This window comes from Hydra vulgaris, chromosome 15 (genome assembly GCF_038396675.1).
Source record: "Hydra vulgaris chromosome 15, alternate assembly HydraT2T_AEP".
In the NCBI taxonomy this organism is placed as follows: domain Eukaryota; kingdom Metazoa; phylum Cnidaria; class Hydrozoa; order Anthoathecata; family Hydridae; genus Hydra; species Hydra vulgaris.
Window position 1 is genome coordinate 1,009,258 of NC_088934.1, and position 16,365 is coordinate 1,025,622.

General features: G+C 30.8%; 1 protein-coding gene across 1 annotated transcript in view; it reads right to left on the reverse strand.

Moving 5' to 3' along the window:
- Positions 1-16,365, reverse strand: part of LOC136072124 (dynein intermediate chain 3, ciliary-like) — a 100,921-nt gene that overhangs the window by 18,034 nt on the left and 66,522 nt on the right. Inside the window, exon 8 of the mRNA XM_065820545.1 lies at positions 15,205-15,258. Coding sequence (XP_065676617.1) covers positions 15,205-15,258 — 54 coding nt within the window. The remainder of the gene's footprint in view (positions 1-15,204; positions 15,259-16,365) is intronic.

Consider the following 16,365-nt stretch of genomic DNA (forward strand, 5'->3'; position numbering starts at 1 on the left):
TTAGCTTGGGATGCAACATTGAAGAAAACAAAAGTAAAATTAGAACTGCTGAGCGATTACGATATGATCCTAATGATAAAGAAAGAGGTGGAATTAGTATGATATCCAATAGGTTAGGAACATCTAATAATAAGTACATGGATGACGAATATGACAAAAGCAAAGAATCAACATTCATACAATATCTAGACGCTAATAATCTATATGGATGGGCAATGAGTAAACCACTTCCAACACATGGTTTTAAATGGATGGACAAAAATGAAATAGAAAACTGGAAATCAACTCCATGTATACTAGAAGTAGATTTAGATTACCCTGAACATCTACATGATGAACATAATGATTATCCACTTGCACCTGAAAGATTAAATATTGATAAAATTGAAAAACTAGTTCCCAACTTGAATAATAAGAGAAAGTATATAGTACATTATGAAAATCTAAAACTATATGAACGATTAGGATTAAAGATTACTAAAATTCACAGAGGGATAAAATTTGAAGAAAGAGCATGGCTCAATGAATACATTGAACTAAATACAAACCTTAGAACTAAAGCAACGAATGATTTTGAAAAAGCCTTTTTTAAACTCATGAACAACTCAGTATTTGGAAAAACAATGGAGAACATTGAGAACAGAGTTGATATTAGATTAGTAACAGACAGAAATGAAGCTATTAAATTAGCATCAAAACAAACTTTGAAAGTAGAACAATATTTGATGAAAACTTAATAGCAATACATATGAAAAGAACAAAATTAAAATATGCTAAACCAATTTACTTAGGAATGTGTATATTAGATTTGAGCAAAAGTCTAATGTATGAATTTCATTATGATTACATAAAGAAAACTATGCTGATCGAGCAAAACTATTATTCACAGATACAGATTCTTTAGCATACAAAATTAAAACAGAAGACTTTTATTCCGATATTTCTAAAGATATTGAAAGCAAATTTGATACAAGTGAATTTGACCCAAAGCACCCAGCAATTAATAATGTAGGATTTAAAGTTGGTCTTAATAAGAAAGTAATAGGAATGTTTAAAGATGAGGCTGGAGGAGCACAAATTGAAGAATTTGTAGGACTCAGATCAAAGTTGTATTCTTACAAAGTACACGGATAAGATAACAAAAAATGTAAAGGAGTAAAGAAAAATGTTGTTAAAAAGTATTTAACACATAAAGATTACAAAGATTGTTTATTAAATAAAAGAGATCATATTAGGAAAATGAATGTAATAAGATCATATTCACATGAAATTTACACAGAAGAGATCAATAAAATAGCATTAAGCGCAGATGATGATAAAAGAGTTATTTTAGAAGATGGAATACACACATTAGCATATGGACACTACAAACTAAAAGAAAATAAGACAATAGGACAATTAGGCAAAGAGGTCAAGGAGCTCAAGAGGTAGGTGGTAGGGGATATCAAAAATTATTTTTTTAGAAAAAAATAATTTATAAATAAAAATGGAAAATATTTATAAACTTGTCAATGTTGAAGGAATAATTCTACCTAATGAACCACTAAAACAAATTTTCAATTGATCAAAGCAGCAAAAGTATTAAAAATAAAAAAATCTAAAGGTGTATTTGTAAGAGATCAATCACCAAAAAATGCACAAAGAAAAGAATGTGGAATATTAAATACAGGAGATTCAAGTACGCAAGGATTTCACTGGATTTGCTGGTACAAAGATAGACATAAAAAACTAAGTTTTGACTCTTATGGGCTACCACCTCCTGTTGAAATTGTTAATTATTTAAAAAGTCCTGTTTATTATAACAGTGAAAAAGTTCAATTTGGAAATACCTCATTCTGTGGACACTTGTGTCTCTATGTTTTAAAAACACTAAATGAAGGATATGATTTTCAGAATATTATTAATAATCTATGGTAATTTTTTTTCTTTATATATAAAATGCCTGTTGATAAATTCGGACGTACAACAATTTATTCAACTACAAGTCGAGTAGTTTCAAATGGATTAACAGCATCTCAAGCTAATAGTATGTTTATTAGAAGAGATGGGCAAAATAATGCAACTAGTGATATTGACATGAATACAAACAAATTAATAAATGTAGCAGAACCTACAAATCCAAATGATGCTGCTACAAAGTACTATGTTGACACAATAATACCTAATCCTAGCAGTTTAGAAATAGTACCAAATTCAAGTTTAACATGCATGGGAGTAAAATTCCAGACTCTTGAACCAAATACAGATGGAACAGCAGTTTTTATTCAAAATAGTGGTCCTGATATTCTCAGAAAACTATGGTTAGAATTTAAAGGAACAAATCCTAATGGAAGTGTATCAAGTAACGTATTTATTCAGATATATGCAGATAATACGCTTTGCATAGGAAGTATAGCTTGTGATTTATTATTCGCTCCACTTGGTGGACCATTTTATACTAACTCTTTACAAGGTTGTAATATGCATTCTAATATTGAATTAGGAGGATACTTTACACTTGATTTACCATTTAAAACTAATCTAAAAATTGAATTAAACAATAAAACTGGAAATCCACTTACATATTCGTTGCAACCTTTTATTACAATAAGTTCAACTCAACAAGCAAATATTTCATTAATACCCCCATTTATTTCAGATCTTAAACTATACTCATCCACATTGAGATATTTGAATACAACTTATGGTAATGAATATATATTATTGAACACTGCAAGTAATAGAAATGGTGTTTATTTAAAATATATTAGAATGGATGTTATCGGTAAATCTGGAAATTGGTGGGAATCAAGAGTACGCATGTATGACGGAATCAATTCTCCTAAAAACAATGACTCAGTTATTCAACCTTGGACATCCTATAACTATAGTAATTTAATATTTCCTGGATACGAAAATAATAGCAGATGTATATACTGCTCATCTTGTTTAGTAGATTTTTATTTATCTTCATGGAATGGAATTAATACTTCATTTGCTAATAGATCATCTGGACTATTGTATCAATCAAAACCAAAAATTGATTCTACAACTACTATCTCTTTTTACAGAAATTTTGGTAAAAATGACTCCATGCCTAGCGTTACTAATAGTAGAAGATTAGTAGTAACAATAAACTCTGGTGATGAGCAAGTTGGGAAATCTGGAAGTTTTTCTGAGTTAAAAGGAGTAATTTACTATTATGCGTAGCTAAGTTCGAAGAACTAATGCAAAGTAGATTTCATATACGCTTAAGCTTAGATTTCATTTATGAAATTGATGTAACCATAATATATTAATGTTGATATGGATGAAATATGATATGATAATATGGATAGGTTGAAAAAAGAAAAAAGGAAGAGATATGGTTGAAAAAAATGAGCCAGAACCCGTATTTTATACTACTTCGACTGGTTGAAATGACTTATGGATATGTTTATGGCTAAATATGATATGAGATTATAGTTAGGGATATGGTTGAAAAAAAATGAGCCAGAACGCCCTTTTTATACTACTCAGGACCAAGGATAGAACATTAAGGTACTCCAGAAGTTACTGGAAATAAAGAAGAGTATGACTTTAATAAAACAGTTAAAAATAAACGATTTGATGATCTCAAAAACGATCCCAGATGCAAACTACACCATATCGAGCAAGCTTATAGAGAAGTCCTGCATGCCAAACTTTATTGAAAGCTATATGGTGACAAGCCCCTTGCCTCACTGCCTCTATCTAATGTGCAATAGAATCTTTTGATCACTGAAGTTAGCAAGTCAGCTGTAGTATGAGAAGATTGAAGACCACATGGATTGTCTGACAGTATTTTATTTGACTCAAGATAGGATGTTAGAAATTTGTTGATCAAAGACCTTGCTAATAATAGATAGGATGATATTAAGAGAATGTAGAATGTTCTCCAAAGTTTTTCAAAATTGGAACCACAGATAATCATTTCCAGCAGGAAAACAAGATTCAGTCAAGCACTTATCAAATAACAATAAATAAACAAATAAAGACCTTGCTTATAACAGAAAGAAGACTGATCAAACAATAATTGAAGGGATCAGAATGTTCTCTGGAGTTTTGAAAAATTTGAACCACAGATGCCATTTTCCAGCAAGCAGGAAAACAAGACTCAGTCAAGCACTACATAGTTTAAAGAGAACTATAGAGAGTTCTGGAGAACAATTTTGTAAGACTATGACAGGAATGTTTCTGAACCACAAGTCATAGAAGAGTTTAATTAGTGTATGACTTTTGCAGCAGAAGTTGGAGTGATTTGAATGTCTTATAAAAAGTTAACCTGTTTAACTGGAATGGCAAGAAGAGTATAGCCATCAGATTCAAGAGTGGAATTAGAAAAAGTTCTGCCTTACCTTTGGGAGTGACCAGTCCCATGAATGAGATGAAATGTTTGACTTACTTTTGTTAATGATACTTTTGACTTACTTTTGTTAATAATAAGATTTTCCAAAAGTCAGTCAATTCTGACTTCTGAGAAAAGATATAAGACTTAATAAATTGGGAATAATGGAGCTAGTATCAGACAGCACCTTTTTATATTGTTTTTTTGCAATAATAAGTAGGCCTTTGTTCTCAAGAGAGCTGTTCTTTGATTTAGAAACAACAAAAAGAAATAAAAGTTTTCATGCCTGTCTGGATCCAGAAGGTTAAATAGAAGGCCCATTTATCAATGGAGAGAGAAAAAAACATCAGCCCAAAGACAGTAACAAAGAAAATCAAAAGAATCCCAGTTACCTTTTGGATAGTAGAAAGTAGTGTAATGACCTAAGTGTGATTCTGATCATTGCATGGTCAGAACCACCTAAGAGAGGAAAAGGAGAAACTGAACACAAGCTAGGATCAGAGACAAGACATAAATCAAGGAATGAAGATAAATGATTAGGGTTGTCACGAATACAAGTCACAAAGTTAACTTTTGAGCATGAAATTAAGAAATGCAGAAGTTATAGGCTTTAGTGCAGCAGGATCAGTGGCGTTAGAGCCAAGCTATTAAATGTGATGAGCATTAAAGTAACCATTAACAAAAATATTGGAAAAGGGGTAAAAAGAAAAGGCATGATCAATTTGATCAGAAAATCTATAAAATCTAAAAGAGTGCAGTCTTGAGAAGAAGTAAAACAATAAATAATAAAAAGAAAGGGGAAAGTGAAATGCACTAACAGGAACTTCATCCATGCACAACGTGGTACTGTTAATACTCTGATATTTTATAACTTTTGATGGAACATGTTTCTCTGAGAGCTATCACAGAGTTTGGGAAACTTTACTACTAGCCGCCCTCAGAACCATTCAACTGAATTTTAGAGCCATGATACAACTCTTCATATTTTCACCTCATAAGGTGAAAATATGAAGAGTTGTATAGACACTATCAAGGAGGCAGAACCACAGATCTATGTGAAAAGTCATAAAGATCCAGCATTCATCAATCTAGGCAGGAAACAAAGTAACATAGGTTTACATCTATGCCAGCCTAATAGACAAGAAAGGGGTGCAAGGCTGGTCAATATAATTATTTTGCTTACCACTAAAGTCTTTGTCTAGAAGATCTTCTACAAGACAGTTAACATCTGCCCAAGATGAGTATTTTTATCAAGAAACTAACTCTACCCTTTACTTAACAAAGAGCCCCAAGACAAGGAAATTTTACAATGGAGTTTATTTCTCCTAGCCTTTGTCTAAAAAATCAAACCCTACAAGGCAGATGAGGCATGTAGTACTGGATTACATGATACCAGTAGCAGGATGATCACAATAATGATAAACCTGACCTGACCTGGAGTAGTTAAAAGAAGTTACTTCCTGTAAGCATTACTTTAAAACATTTAATGAGATTTTATCTATTACAGAATACTGGAAATTAGGTTATGCATTTATTTAGAAATTTTTTATTATTATACTATATTATTAGAAAATTATTAATTAGGAAATTAGGTTATGCATTAAGTTTAATAATTAGAGTCACTAGTTGGTAACTGAGCTCATACTACATTAAAGATTAAACCAAAACACAAATATATAGAAACTTATAAGTGAATAATCCCCGCACCAGAGGTTTAGATAGAACTTTAGAAAAACATACATATAGGAACTCATGGATGAAAGAACAGTTGATAATAAATAATTATTTTTTATAATTATTTATTATATTATTATATTATATTAACTTTTGTCTTATTGTTTTTAATCAAAGTAAATTAAAGATTTTTAGAATAACTCAATGATTTGTATATTTTTATATAATATATTGTATTGTTTTATATAATATATTTGCAGCGTACTATTACAGCTCTATACAATGTTCTAGTAGCATTTTTTAATGTTTGGTTTTTGGCACAATTGCATTGGTTTATATAATTTACATTTACAAATGTAATTTGTATAAAATTAGAATAATTTAAATATAATTGTATGATATATAATTTTAAATACATTTTAACAAATAACTTGTTAAGCTTTTCATATTATTTGTTGTACTTTTCAATTAATTTGTTTACTTTTCAAACAATTTGCTGTTCTTTTTACCTATTTGTTAATTATTTGTTGATGATTTACATTTTTATTTGTATGCTGTGTATATAAACATAAATTGGGGCATTCCACGTCAAGTGGAACCACCCATCCGAAATCACTGACTCGGATTTTGATGAAAATCGACTCACATGTTGGGCATATGGACAGAAGAAAATATGCAAACTTTTTTGAGTTAGGTCAATTATTTCCTGAGATATGACCATTTCACTTGACCTTGGTTATTAAAATGTCATAACTTATTTGCTATTATACTTAAAAAGTTGATTTTGGTGGCAAACAGAAGCTCTTGCACAAATGAAAAACTTTGTGTCTATACAAAAAAGTGATAAGTTCAATAGAAAAAAAGTTATTGTTCATTTGACCTTTGACCCTGGTCGGCGGCAAAGGTCATAATTTTTTTTCACACATTGCTTTTTCTATTGTGGATGTCCCATAAAGAAATCTTTTTGGGATTCCCATAAACAGCTTTGGGATTAATATTAAAGTATAAGTAGGTTTTAAAAATTTATCGGCCTCACAAATGCGGTATTTTGGGGTCATTTTCTATAAGTAGCCTATTGTAGATATATATTAATTATTTACTTTTATTTTCTAGGTTGTAATATAATTAGCAGCCAACTGGCCATTTATTTAATTTAATTATTTGATTTAATTTAATTATTTATTTAATTTTTTTAATTTTTTTTTGTTTTTAATTTTTTTTTTTTTTTTTTTTTTTATTTATTTATTTTTTATTTTATTATTTAACTAATTTAATTATTTAATTTAATTAAATTTATGTAATTTAATTAGCAGCCAACTGGCCAGGCCTAGGTCAAGGTAACCATTCAGCTGCTTCTCAAAAGCTTGATGCTACAATATCAAAACTAATAGCCACAGTCAGCATACTTCTCACCCGCGTATCTGTTCTTGAAGCTGAAAATATTATTCAACAGCTTTCTTTTTCAACAGTTAAAGTCAGCATCTCCGAGCTTGACCACAACTCTTAACTGGGTAAGCTCAGTCAAGCACGGTTCAGAAGCCAATAATGCAATTAACACAGCAGTCAACGAAAATGCCAAAATTGTAGAAACAAAATCAAAAAGAGCTATAGTTGCAGGTCTTCCAAAATCCTCTGACCATAATCAGAGGCTAATTTCAGTTCAAAGTATGTTCAAAAAACTTAACCATAATGTTGCTTTTAAAGTTGTTGGCCATTTCACAAAAAAGATCAACAATACCACCAGTTTAACTACAATAGCAGCTGAACCAAATGAATTGATCATCATTGAGCTTGACTCGAATAAGCACTGCAATGATCTCTTATTTAATGCAAAGCGACTTGCCTTAATAGACGAATTAAAATCTGTCTACATTCGCCCAGACCGTACAACTCTCGAACAAGAAACGTTCAACAACTTAAACAAAAAGCATGCTACAGAAAATGCAGAATTATTGGCAAAAGATTTACTTGACAAACCCGTTCGATTTGTCATCCGCAGTGAAAAAATCAAATGCATTGACACATCCAAAACAGTCAACATCAATGGAAGAGAGAGGAACCCATTCCTCAAATGGAAATCAGCTGCTGAAGCCATTCAGTCGTTCTCAACATCTCACTAGTTCAACATTTTTTAACAAGGCCAGCTCTTCCATCAAATTATCTCATCTTTCGTGCTTCTACACCAATGCAACCTCCCTCAATCAAATAAAACTCACCAAACTATCCTTACCTGCAGAAAACAACTCTTTTGACATTATTTTTATCACCGAGACATGGTTCAATGACCAATCAACTCCCTCTCTTCAGAACTACAACCTTTATCGTTCAGACTGTCGCAACCAAATCGGAGGAGGTGTAGCTATATACACAAACAGTAAAATCATCTCAAACTAAATAGGGGAATCCCTACTACACAAAGATTTTACTCGCTACTATTCAGAACAACTATGGGTTGAACTAAAGCTTCTGAATGAAACTCTGCTCCTAGGCTGCATTTATAGACCTCCATCCTCCAGTATCGAAGCCTTCTTAGAGATTCCAAGTGTTATTTTCCATGCCAAAACTTTATTATCGACTAAAAAATACAATGGTATCATCATTGCCGGTGACTTAAATTTCCCAGAGAATACTTAGACTTTCAATTCAGTCTTTTCCTCTAGTAAAATTGGTCTCAGTTCTTCATTTGTCTCTCTTTTTCAAGATTGTCATCTTCACCAAATCGTCACTGTCCCTATTTTCAAACCTGCTAATTGCCCTATGACAAACACTCTTGATCTCATCATATGTGACTCTCCATATCGTGCTAGCGAAATCAACATCGGTCCTCCATTCGGTTTGTCTGATCAATATCATTGCTCTATCACCTGGCATTACAAACTGGCTTCCAGCATAAAATTATCACATTTCAACAGTTCTAAATTTATATACAAGCTTGGTAACTACGAAAAAATCAACAAAGAATTGAATAAGGTTGACTGGTCATCTATTTTTAAAGACTTAAATGTAGAACAATGTTACCAACTTTAGCTCAACAAATACAATGAATGTTGTCTTCAATTCATCCCTCGTATGCCAAACAAACTATCCCCCAAAAAACAACCATGGATGACAAAAGAACTATTATCTATTATTCGTCTTAAAAAATCGCTCTGGGCTTGTAACGTCAGTTCAAAATGGAAAATCACATACCTGGTTGGGGAATATAGAGAAACTAGAAAGTTTGTTAAAAAATTAAGTTGTTCTTCTCTGAAATCCTTCGAAATTTTCCTTGCCAATGATAAGCGTAACCCTAAAAGACTGTTTTCATACATAAATAGTAAACGCTCTGTAATAAATCAGATCTCATCTATGCGAATCAACAGTTGATTGATCATCGTGAGATCATTAGCTCTGACAAAATTACAATAGCCAACTCATTTAACAATCAATTTCAATCAGTTTTCAGCAAAGAGCCATCCAATGACAATCTTCCCAATTTTGATCGTAGAACTAACACAATCCTCAATAACATATCTTTCGATACTCTAGCCACTCTAATGGAACTCTCAGCACTAGATATATCTAAATCACTTGGTGTAGATAAAGTCAGTCCTCACGTTTTACGCTTTTGTTCTACCTCAATGTCTTCTCCACTTACTCTCATCTTTCAAAAGTCATTTGACAATGGTGAAATTCCAAGCTCATGGACCGAAGCAAATGTATCACCTTTATTTAAGAAGGGCTCCAGAATCGACCCATCAAATTACAGACCAATATCCCTACCTCGATTCCATGTAAAATAATGGAGAAATTAGTTAAAAAGGCAATCATGCAGCATCTAAAATCAAACAATCTTTTATCAAATAGTCAACATGGATTTTTAGAGAAAAAAGCATGCATTACAAATCTTCTTGAAACAATGGACTTCTTGACTGGAAATATAGCCAGAAAGCTACCAGTTGACGTCGTATTTCTGGATTTTGCTAATGCTTTTGATAAAGTCCCACATTAACGAATGCTTTAAAATTAAAAATGTACGGAATCAAAGGCAATCTTTTCAATTGGATAAAAGCTTTTCTACTCAACAGGTCTCAGCGAGTCATCCTTGGCAACACTCAATCGAATTGGTTACCTATGACAAGTGGAGTTCCGCAAGGATCAGTCTTGGGTCCAATTTTATTTGTCATTTTCATCAATAATGCCGGATGTAATAAGCAAAGAAAACAGTTGTAAGGTCTACGCTGATGACACTAAAATCCTAAGTTTTGTCAACTAACTTGTTGCTCAACTTCAACTCCAATCAGATATTGACCAAATTTTTCATTGGACTAAATCTTGGCTCATGGAGCTAAACACAAAGAAATGCAAGGTCATGCACTTTGGCCAAAAAAATTAACTCCTTTCAAGTACTCAATGGAGGAATTAGGCCCTTGTTCAATAATGACTTGAACTACATTGGAAGCAACCAACTCTGAGCGTGACTTGGGAATTCAAATTACTAATGATCTTAAAGTAGAAACCCAATCCATCATTGCCTCATGTAAAGCAAATCAAATGCTAGGCATCCTAAAACACACTTTCCAATCTCGTGATGCTTCTTTATGGAAACAACTCTATTCCACTTACATCCATCTTTTACTTGAGTTTGCAATTCCAGCTTGGAACCCTCATTTGGTGAAGGATGAACAAAATATTGAATTAATACAGCGCAGGGCCACAAAAATACCAGACAAACTGAAAAAGTTAGACTACAAGTCCAGATGTTTACAACTTGGTCTATCTTCTCTTGTTGAATGTCGCAAACAAGGTGACCTCATCCAAAAATATAAAATTATTAATAACATCGACGTAGTCAACTGGAACTTTCCCCTCATCAAAATTCCACCAAGAGTTTTGTATTTTGTCAATTATTTTTATTTTTGATGTAACAAATATATACTACTGTACTACTACTACTAATTTAATTACTAGTACTCTATATATACATACTAAGTCAGTATTAAATTATATGAGGCTTAAAGCTATATATATCTTTAAGCCTCATATAATTTAATAATGACTTTGACAACTTAGGAAAAAGTTTTTACCAACTTCAGGGCTTGTGATAAAGAAAATCGTCAAGCGTGTTATATCGCGCTCGTAAAATTAGAATATGTTTTTATCGAGCGTGATTATGTGCGCTCGAGATAACGTCAGCGAGCGCGATCATGAAAATTGCTGAAGGCGATGCTCATAAAAAGCTTTTTATTTTTTATATCTTTTTTTATTTGTTACATAATTCTTTCGTCAAAAAATGTTTGAATTAGTATCACACTCATGAAACTACTTCAACAAAGTAGATTTTTATACTTCCAAACTTCTTGTATATTGTCAGATCGCGATTTTATTTTTAACTACTTATGTCATAAAAAAAAATATATCAAACAAAAACACAACTTCTTATTGATTTAGTATTGAAGTATAATTTAGTGACTTAGTTTTGCTTCGTTGTTTTGATATATGTATTTTAAAATGTTACGCTGTAAACTTAATTAACAGTTAATGGTTTTTATATTTCTTGATATTTTTTATTAAAATTAATTATTTAATTTTTTTCTAAAATTTCTTTTTTAAATTATGTTTTTTTTATCTTAAAAAAATAACACAAGAATAATTTGAAATAAGAAAAATAACTTTTTATTTAATAAATATTGACATTATTACTTTGTTTCCTTTTCGAATGTCCTTGATTGCGAACATTCTAAACAACAGAATCGTTTTAAATTTGAGTTAAAATAAATAATAGTTAAAAAAAAAACCTATACTATGAACAAAAACTAATTTTTAAAATTACTCTATTGTTAATATTTATTTTTATTATAAACGATGTGTGGAATATTACAAACAATAAATCAAATAAATCTTACTTGATATTTTCACAAGATTAAAAATACTCTGCAGTTTCAATTTTCTTATAATGGTTTTCTAATTTTCTATTCTTATTTTATTTGCGCATTTTTATACTCACATTGTGTTTCCACGTGCACATTCCATTATTGAAATTAGTGACTATTAACAACTTCAAACTGCTCATTCATTACGTTAGTGCAAAAGAGAACGGCGTAGTGCTTTTTATATTATGTCAGTGATTATATTATGTCTTTGATAATATTATATTATGTCTATATGTCTATAATATTATATTATGTCTATTATGTCTATAATATTATATTATGATAATATTATATTATGTCTTTGATAATAGAATATCTTTATTAAAAATCTTTGTTAAATATTTTATGAAAATAAAAAAATAATCCCAAACTATTGGATGAGCGTTATTTTATACGCTCGTTATAAACTGAACAAGCGTTGTTTATCGCACCTAGAATGTTTAAAAATACCGATTACGGGCGCATTTTACGAGCGGAGCGCGATCGCGCTCGCTTCATCACAAGCCCTGCAACTTTCAAATTAAATTTAGATTAAAAATGGCATTTCAAGCGTAAGTAAAAGAGTTAAAGAAGAGACAACACTATTGTTATGATCCTTTCCAACAGCATGAGAAAAAACATAATAAAACCTTAAGGGTAGTTACTAGTCGACAGGTAGCTATGTATCCCTCAAAACTTATGGCTGGAGAAAAATTATGTGATATTTGCTGAAAGAGGATCACTGGATTACCTTCCGAAATAAGATTATGTGATGATGAAAATTCTGCAAATTGTAATACAGTCAGATTCTCAAGGCAGTTCCAGATCTCAAGATACTTGTAGTGACAAGGGAGATAAAAATTATTACTGCCAGGAAGAAGAATTTCAATTTTTAATAAATCCTTGTCGTTATTGGGTGAGTCACCCTTGGATAAATGCAAGTTACAAACTCTTAAAAGTTATATTCCGGAGAAAAAGAAAAAGCTTAAATAACTTGTAAAAAGGAAGTTAGACCTTTTATCACCTAATTCAGATGCTATTGCCATTGATACTTCAGAGGATAATGAATACAAAGCAACTAAAGAAAAATTTTCCGCATGTGCTGATGACATTGTTAAAATGGTCCAGGATAAGTATAAATCAACACAAAGTAAGAGTGAAAAGATCATGATTTTGACAATATTTGTTGCTCAATGGAGTAATTGAAAAAAGATGAGAGAATTCAATTGTTTGCATCAACTTGTATCTCAAGCAAAAGAAGTTTTAATAACCAAAGGTGTTTTATGAACCCCTAACTCAAAAAAAAGGAAATCACTACCTGTACTGTGAATGATATGATAAAAGAGTTTTATTATTCTGACACTGTTAGCTGTGTAATGCCTGGAAAAAAAGATTTTCTATCTGTTATGGAAAATGGGGAAAGAAAACATATTCAGAAAAGATTAGTTTTAAGTAATTTGAAGGAAATTTATCAACTATTTTCAGAAAAGTATCCAAATATCAGAATCTGGTTTTCGAAATTTGCAGAGCTACGTCCAAAAGAATGTGTCTTTGCAGGAGCAAGTGGTACTCGCTATGTGTGTATGTACCATTCATCAAAATGTTAAGCTCATGATAGTCAGATCATATATTGATGATTTACAACTAGAAGATGAACTAGAAACCCCTTTAAGAACTACAAACATGCTTTGGCTAAAATCCAATGCAATCCTTTCTTGCCAGCATAACCTCTAGGCGAGTGTAAAAATTGCCCTGGAGTTGCTATGCTAACGGAATGGCAGTTGCAATGCTTTGAAATTAAAGGAGTTGAAGAAATTGAGTATAACATTGGACTACAACAGATAGGTCCCAGCTTCAAACCTTTATACAGTTCACTGATGATTTTATTGAAAGATTTTTAGGGAGCTTGAAAACACTTATTAAACATGATTTTATTGCTCAAGAACACGCAAATTATTTAGACTGGAAGAAAAACAATTTATCCGATGGAGAATTTCTGGTATATTGGTGATTTTTCAGAAAATTATGCATTTATCATACAAGATACAGCACAAGGAGATATCACTGGACAAATAGTCAAGCAACTTTACATCCTTTTGTTTTTATTATAAATATGAAGGAAATTTATGTTATAGAGGTTGTACTACTTTTGGAATGTAATACTCATGACACAATTGCAGTTCACCTTTTTCAGCGTTAACTATTTTTTTTTTTTAAAGTGAAATTTAAAGTATTTGAAATAACATATTTTAGTGATGGCTGTGTGCAGCACAATACAAAAACTGCAAGAATTTAATAAATCTGTGCTATCACAAAGAGGACTTAGGTATTCCAGCTGAATGGCATTTCTTCGCCACAAGTCATGGTAAGGGCCCTTGTTATGGAGTTGGAGGAACTGTTAAACATGAAGCGGCAAAAGCAAGCTTACGACGCCTTAACCCTGATCAAATAATGACCACTTATCAATCATATACGTTTGCAAAAGAAAATATCTATGGAATCTCCTTTAAATACCTCACTGCAAATCGAATCCACAATATTGAAGGAAAGATTTTCAAATGCTAAAACAATTCCTGGTACCTACCTAAAAATACTGTATAACTATAAGGTATTTAAATATTAAATTTTTAGAACCTACTTATACTTTAATATTAATCCCAAAGCTGTTTATGGGAATTCCAAAAAAAATTCTTTATGGGACATCCACAATAGAAAAAGTAATGTGTAAAAAAGAAATTATGAACTTTGATCTTTGCCATCGACCAAGGTCAAAGGTCAAATGACAAAATGACCAAAACTTTTTTTTCTACTGAACTTATCACTTTTTTGCAAAGACACAAAGTTGTTTGTCTGTGCGAGAGCTTCGGCTTCGAAATCCGAGTCGGTAGTGTCGGATTTGACCAAAAAGTGGTTCCACTTGAAGTGGAACGCCCCAATTATCTTAAGATTACATTTGCATACGGAAACACAACTTTATATGGATCAATATTATTATTTTTGTTGAAACAAAACTTTAAAATTGTTACATTAAGATAACAGCCAATGAATTGTTAAACTTGATTTTATTATGCATACACGTAAAAAGCACAGGGGAATAACTAAAGTAATAAAATTTTTGAAACAATAAAAAATAAAAAATCTTTATAACTTTATGTTTTTTAAGGAAAAGTGTGTGTGTGTGTATAAATTCGGACTTAGAGTAATTACAAAAAACTAAATTATCTATCAACAGCATACAAAAAAAAATAGAATCTTAAAAAAAAACGTATTTTTTTTTTGAATATAAAAACTTACCCTTGCTGTCCAATCTCCTGCTGTTAAAAAATATTTTGGAAAAAATGGATTCCGCTAAATCAAAAAGCAAACATGAAATGCTTTACAAATAAAATTATAATTAAATAATAAGTATAAATAAATCTATTTATAAATAAATCTATTTATAAATAAATGTAATTAAATATAATAATTACCTATTGTTGTTGTTTATTAATAAAATTTTATATCAACAAAATATTTATAACAACTATATTACATATGTTGTAGTAATACAGGTTGGGCAGAAACATAGAATCTGAAATATTATAGTCATGATTTTGATTGGTGTCTCGGTCAAAAATGGATCTTTTAAAGGATTTTAATTGAGGCACCATTTTGCTCAAGAACTTTCAAAATTTGGAAAATTCTGGAATTATCATTTTTATACTGATGTACTAATTTTTTATTAATTTTTTTTACAACAACATTTTTTATAAAAAAAGGCAAAATTATTTTTACTTTACAAATCAGAAAAACATTAGTTTACAGTAGAGAACTTCAAAAAGACTGATGTTAAAAAATACCGGATGAATCAGTTTTTGAGCATAAACAGTTACTGTTAAATATTTATATTATATGCTGACTCACACAAAATAAGGTCTTTTGAAATGAGACCATGTCACTATTTGAAAGGGTAGGAGCCTTATAACAATGAGACAGCGGCATAAAAGGGTAAACTCTAGTTGACATAACATAAACTTTTTGACTGCTATTGACTGCTAGAGCAGGTTCAAATACATTGACAATGGATTTTTGATCCTTGGCTAAAAGAGACAAGGAACCATTAGAAGTCTAAGCCCTAAAAGGACAACAGCAGTTGATAAAAAAGGTGATAAAAATTTTATAACAAGTAAAAATTGAATTAGCAGTAAGAAAATGGTTATCACAATAACAAAAAACAACTTTAATCAACATTTTGTATTTCAAGAGTAACGGATATTTTTTAACTTGAGTACATTATAATGTACAATATAATGTACTAATATTAGAAGAATCTTAATTAAAGACTCAAAGACATTGTTAATAATAGTTAGAAGATTAATTGGACAACAATTGGAAAAAAGAGTGTGACATCCACATTTTTTTAAAATAAGAAAGCCAAATGTTATATTAAATCAAGTAGAAAAATTAAAACTACTT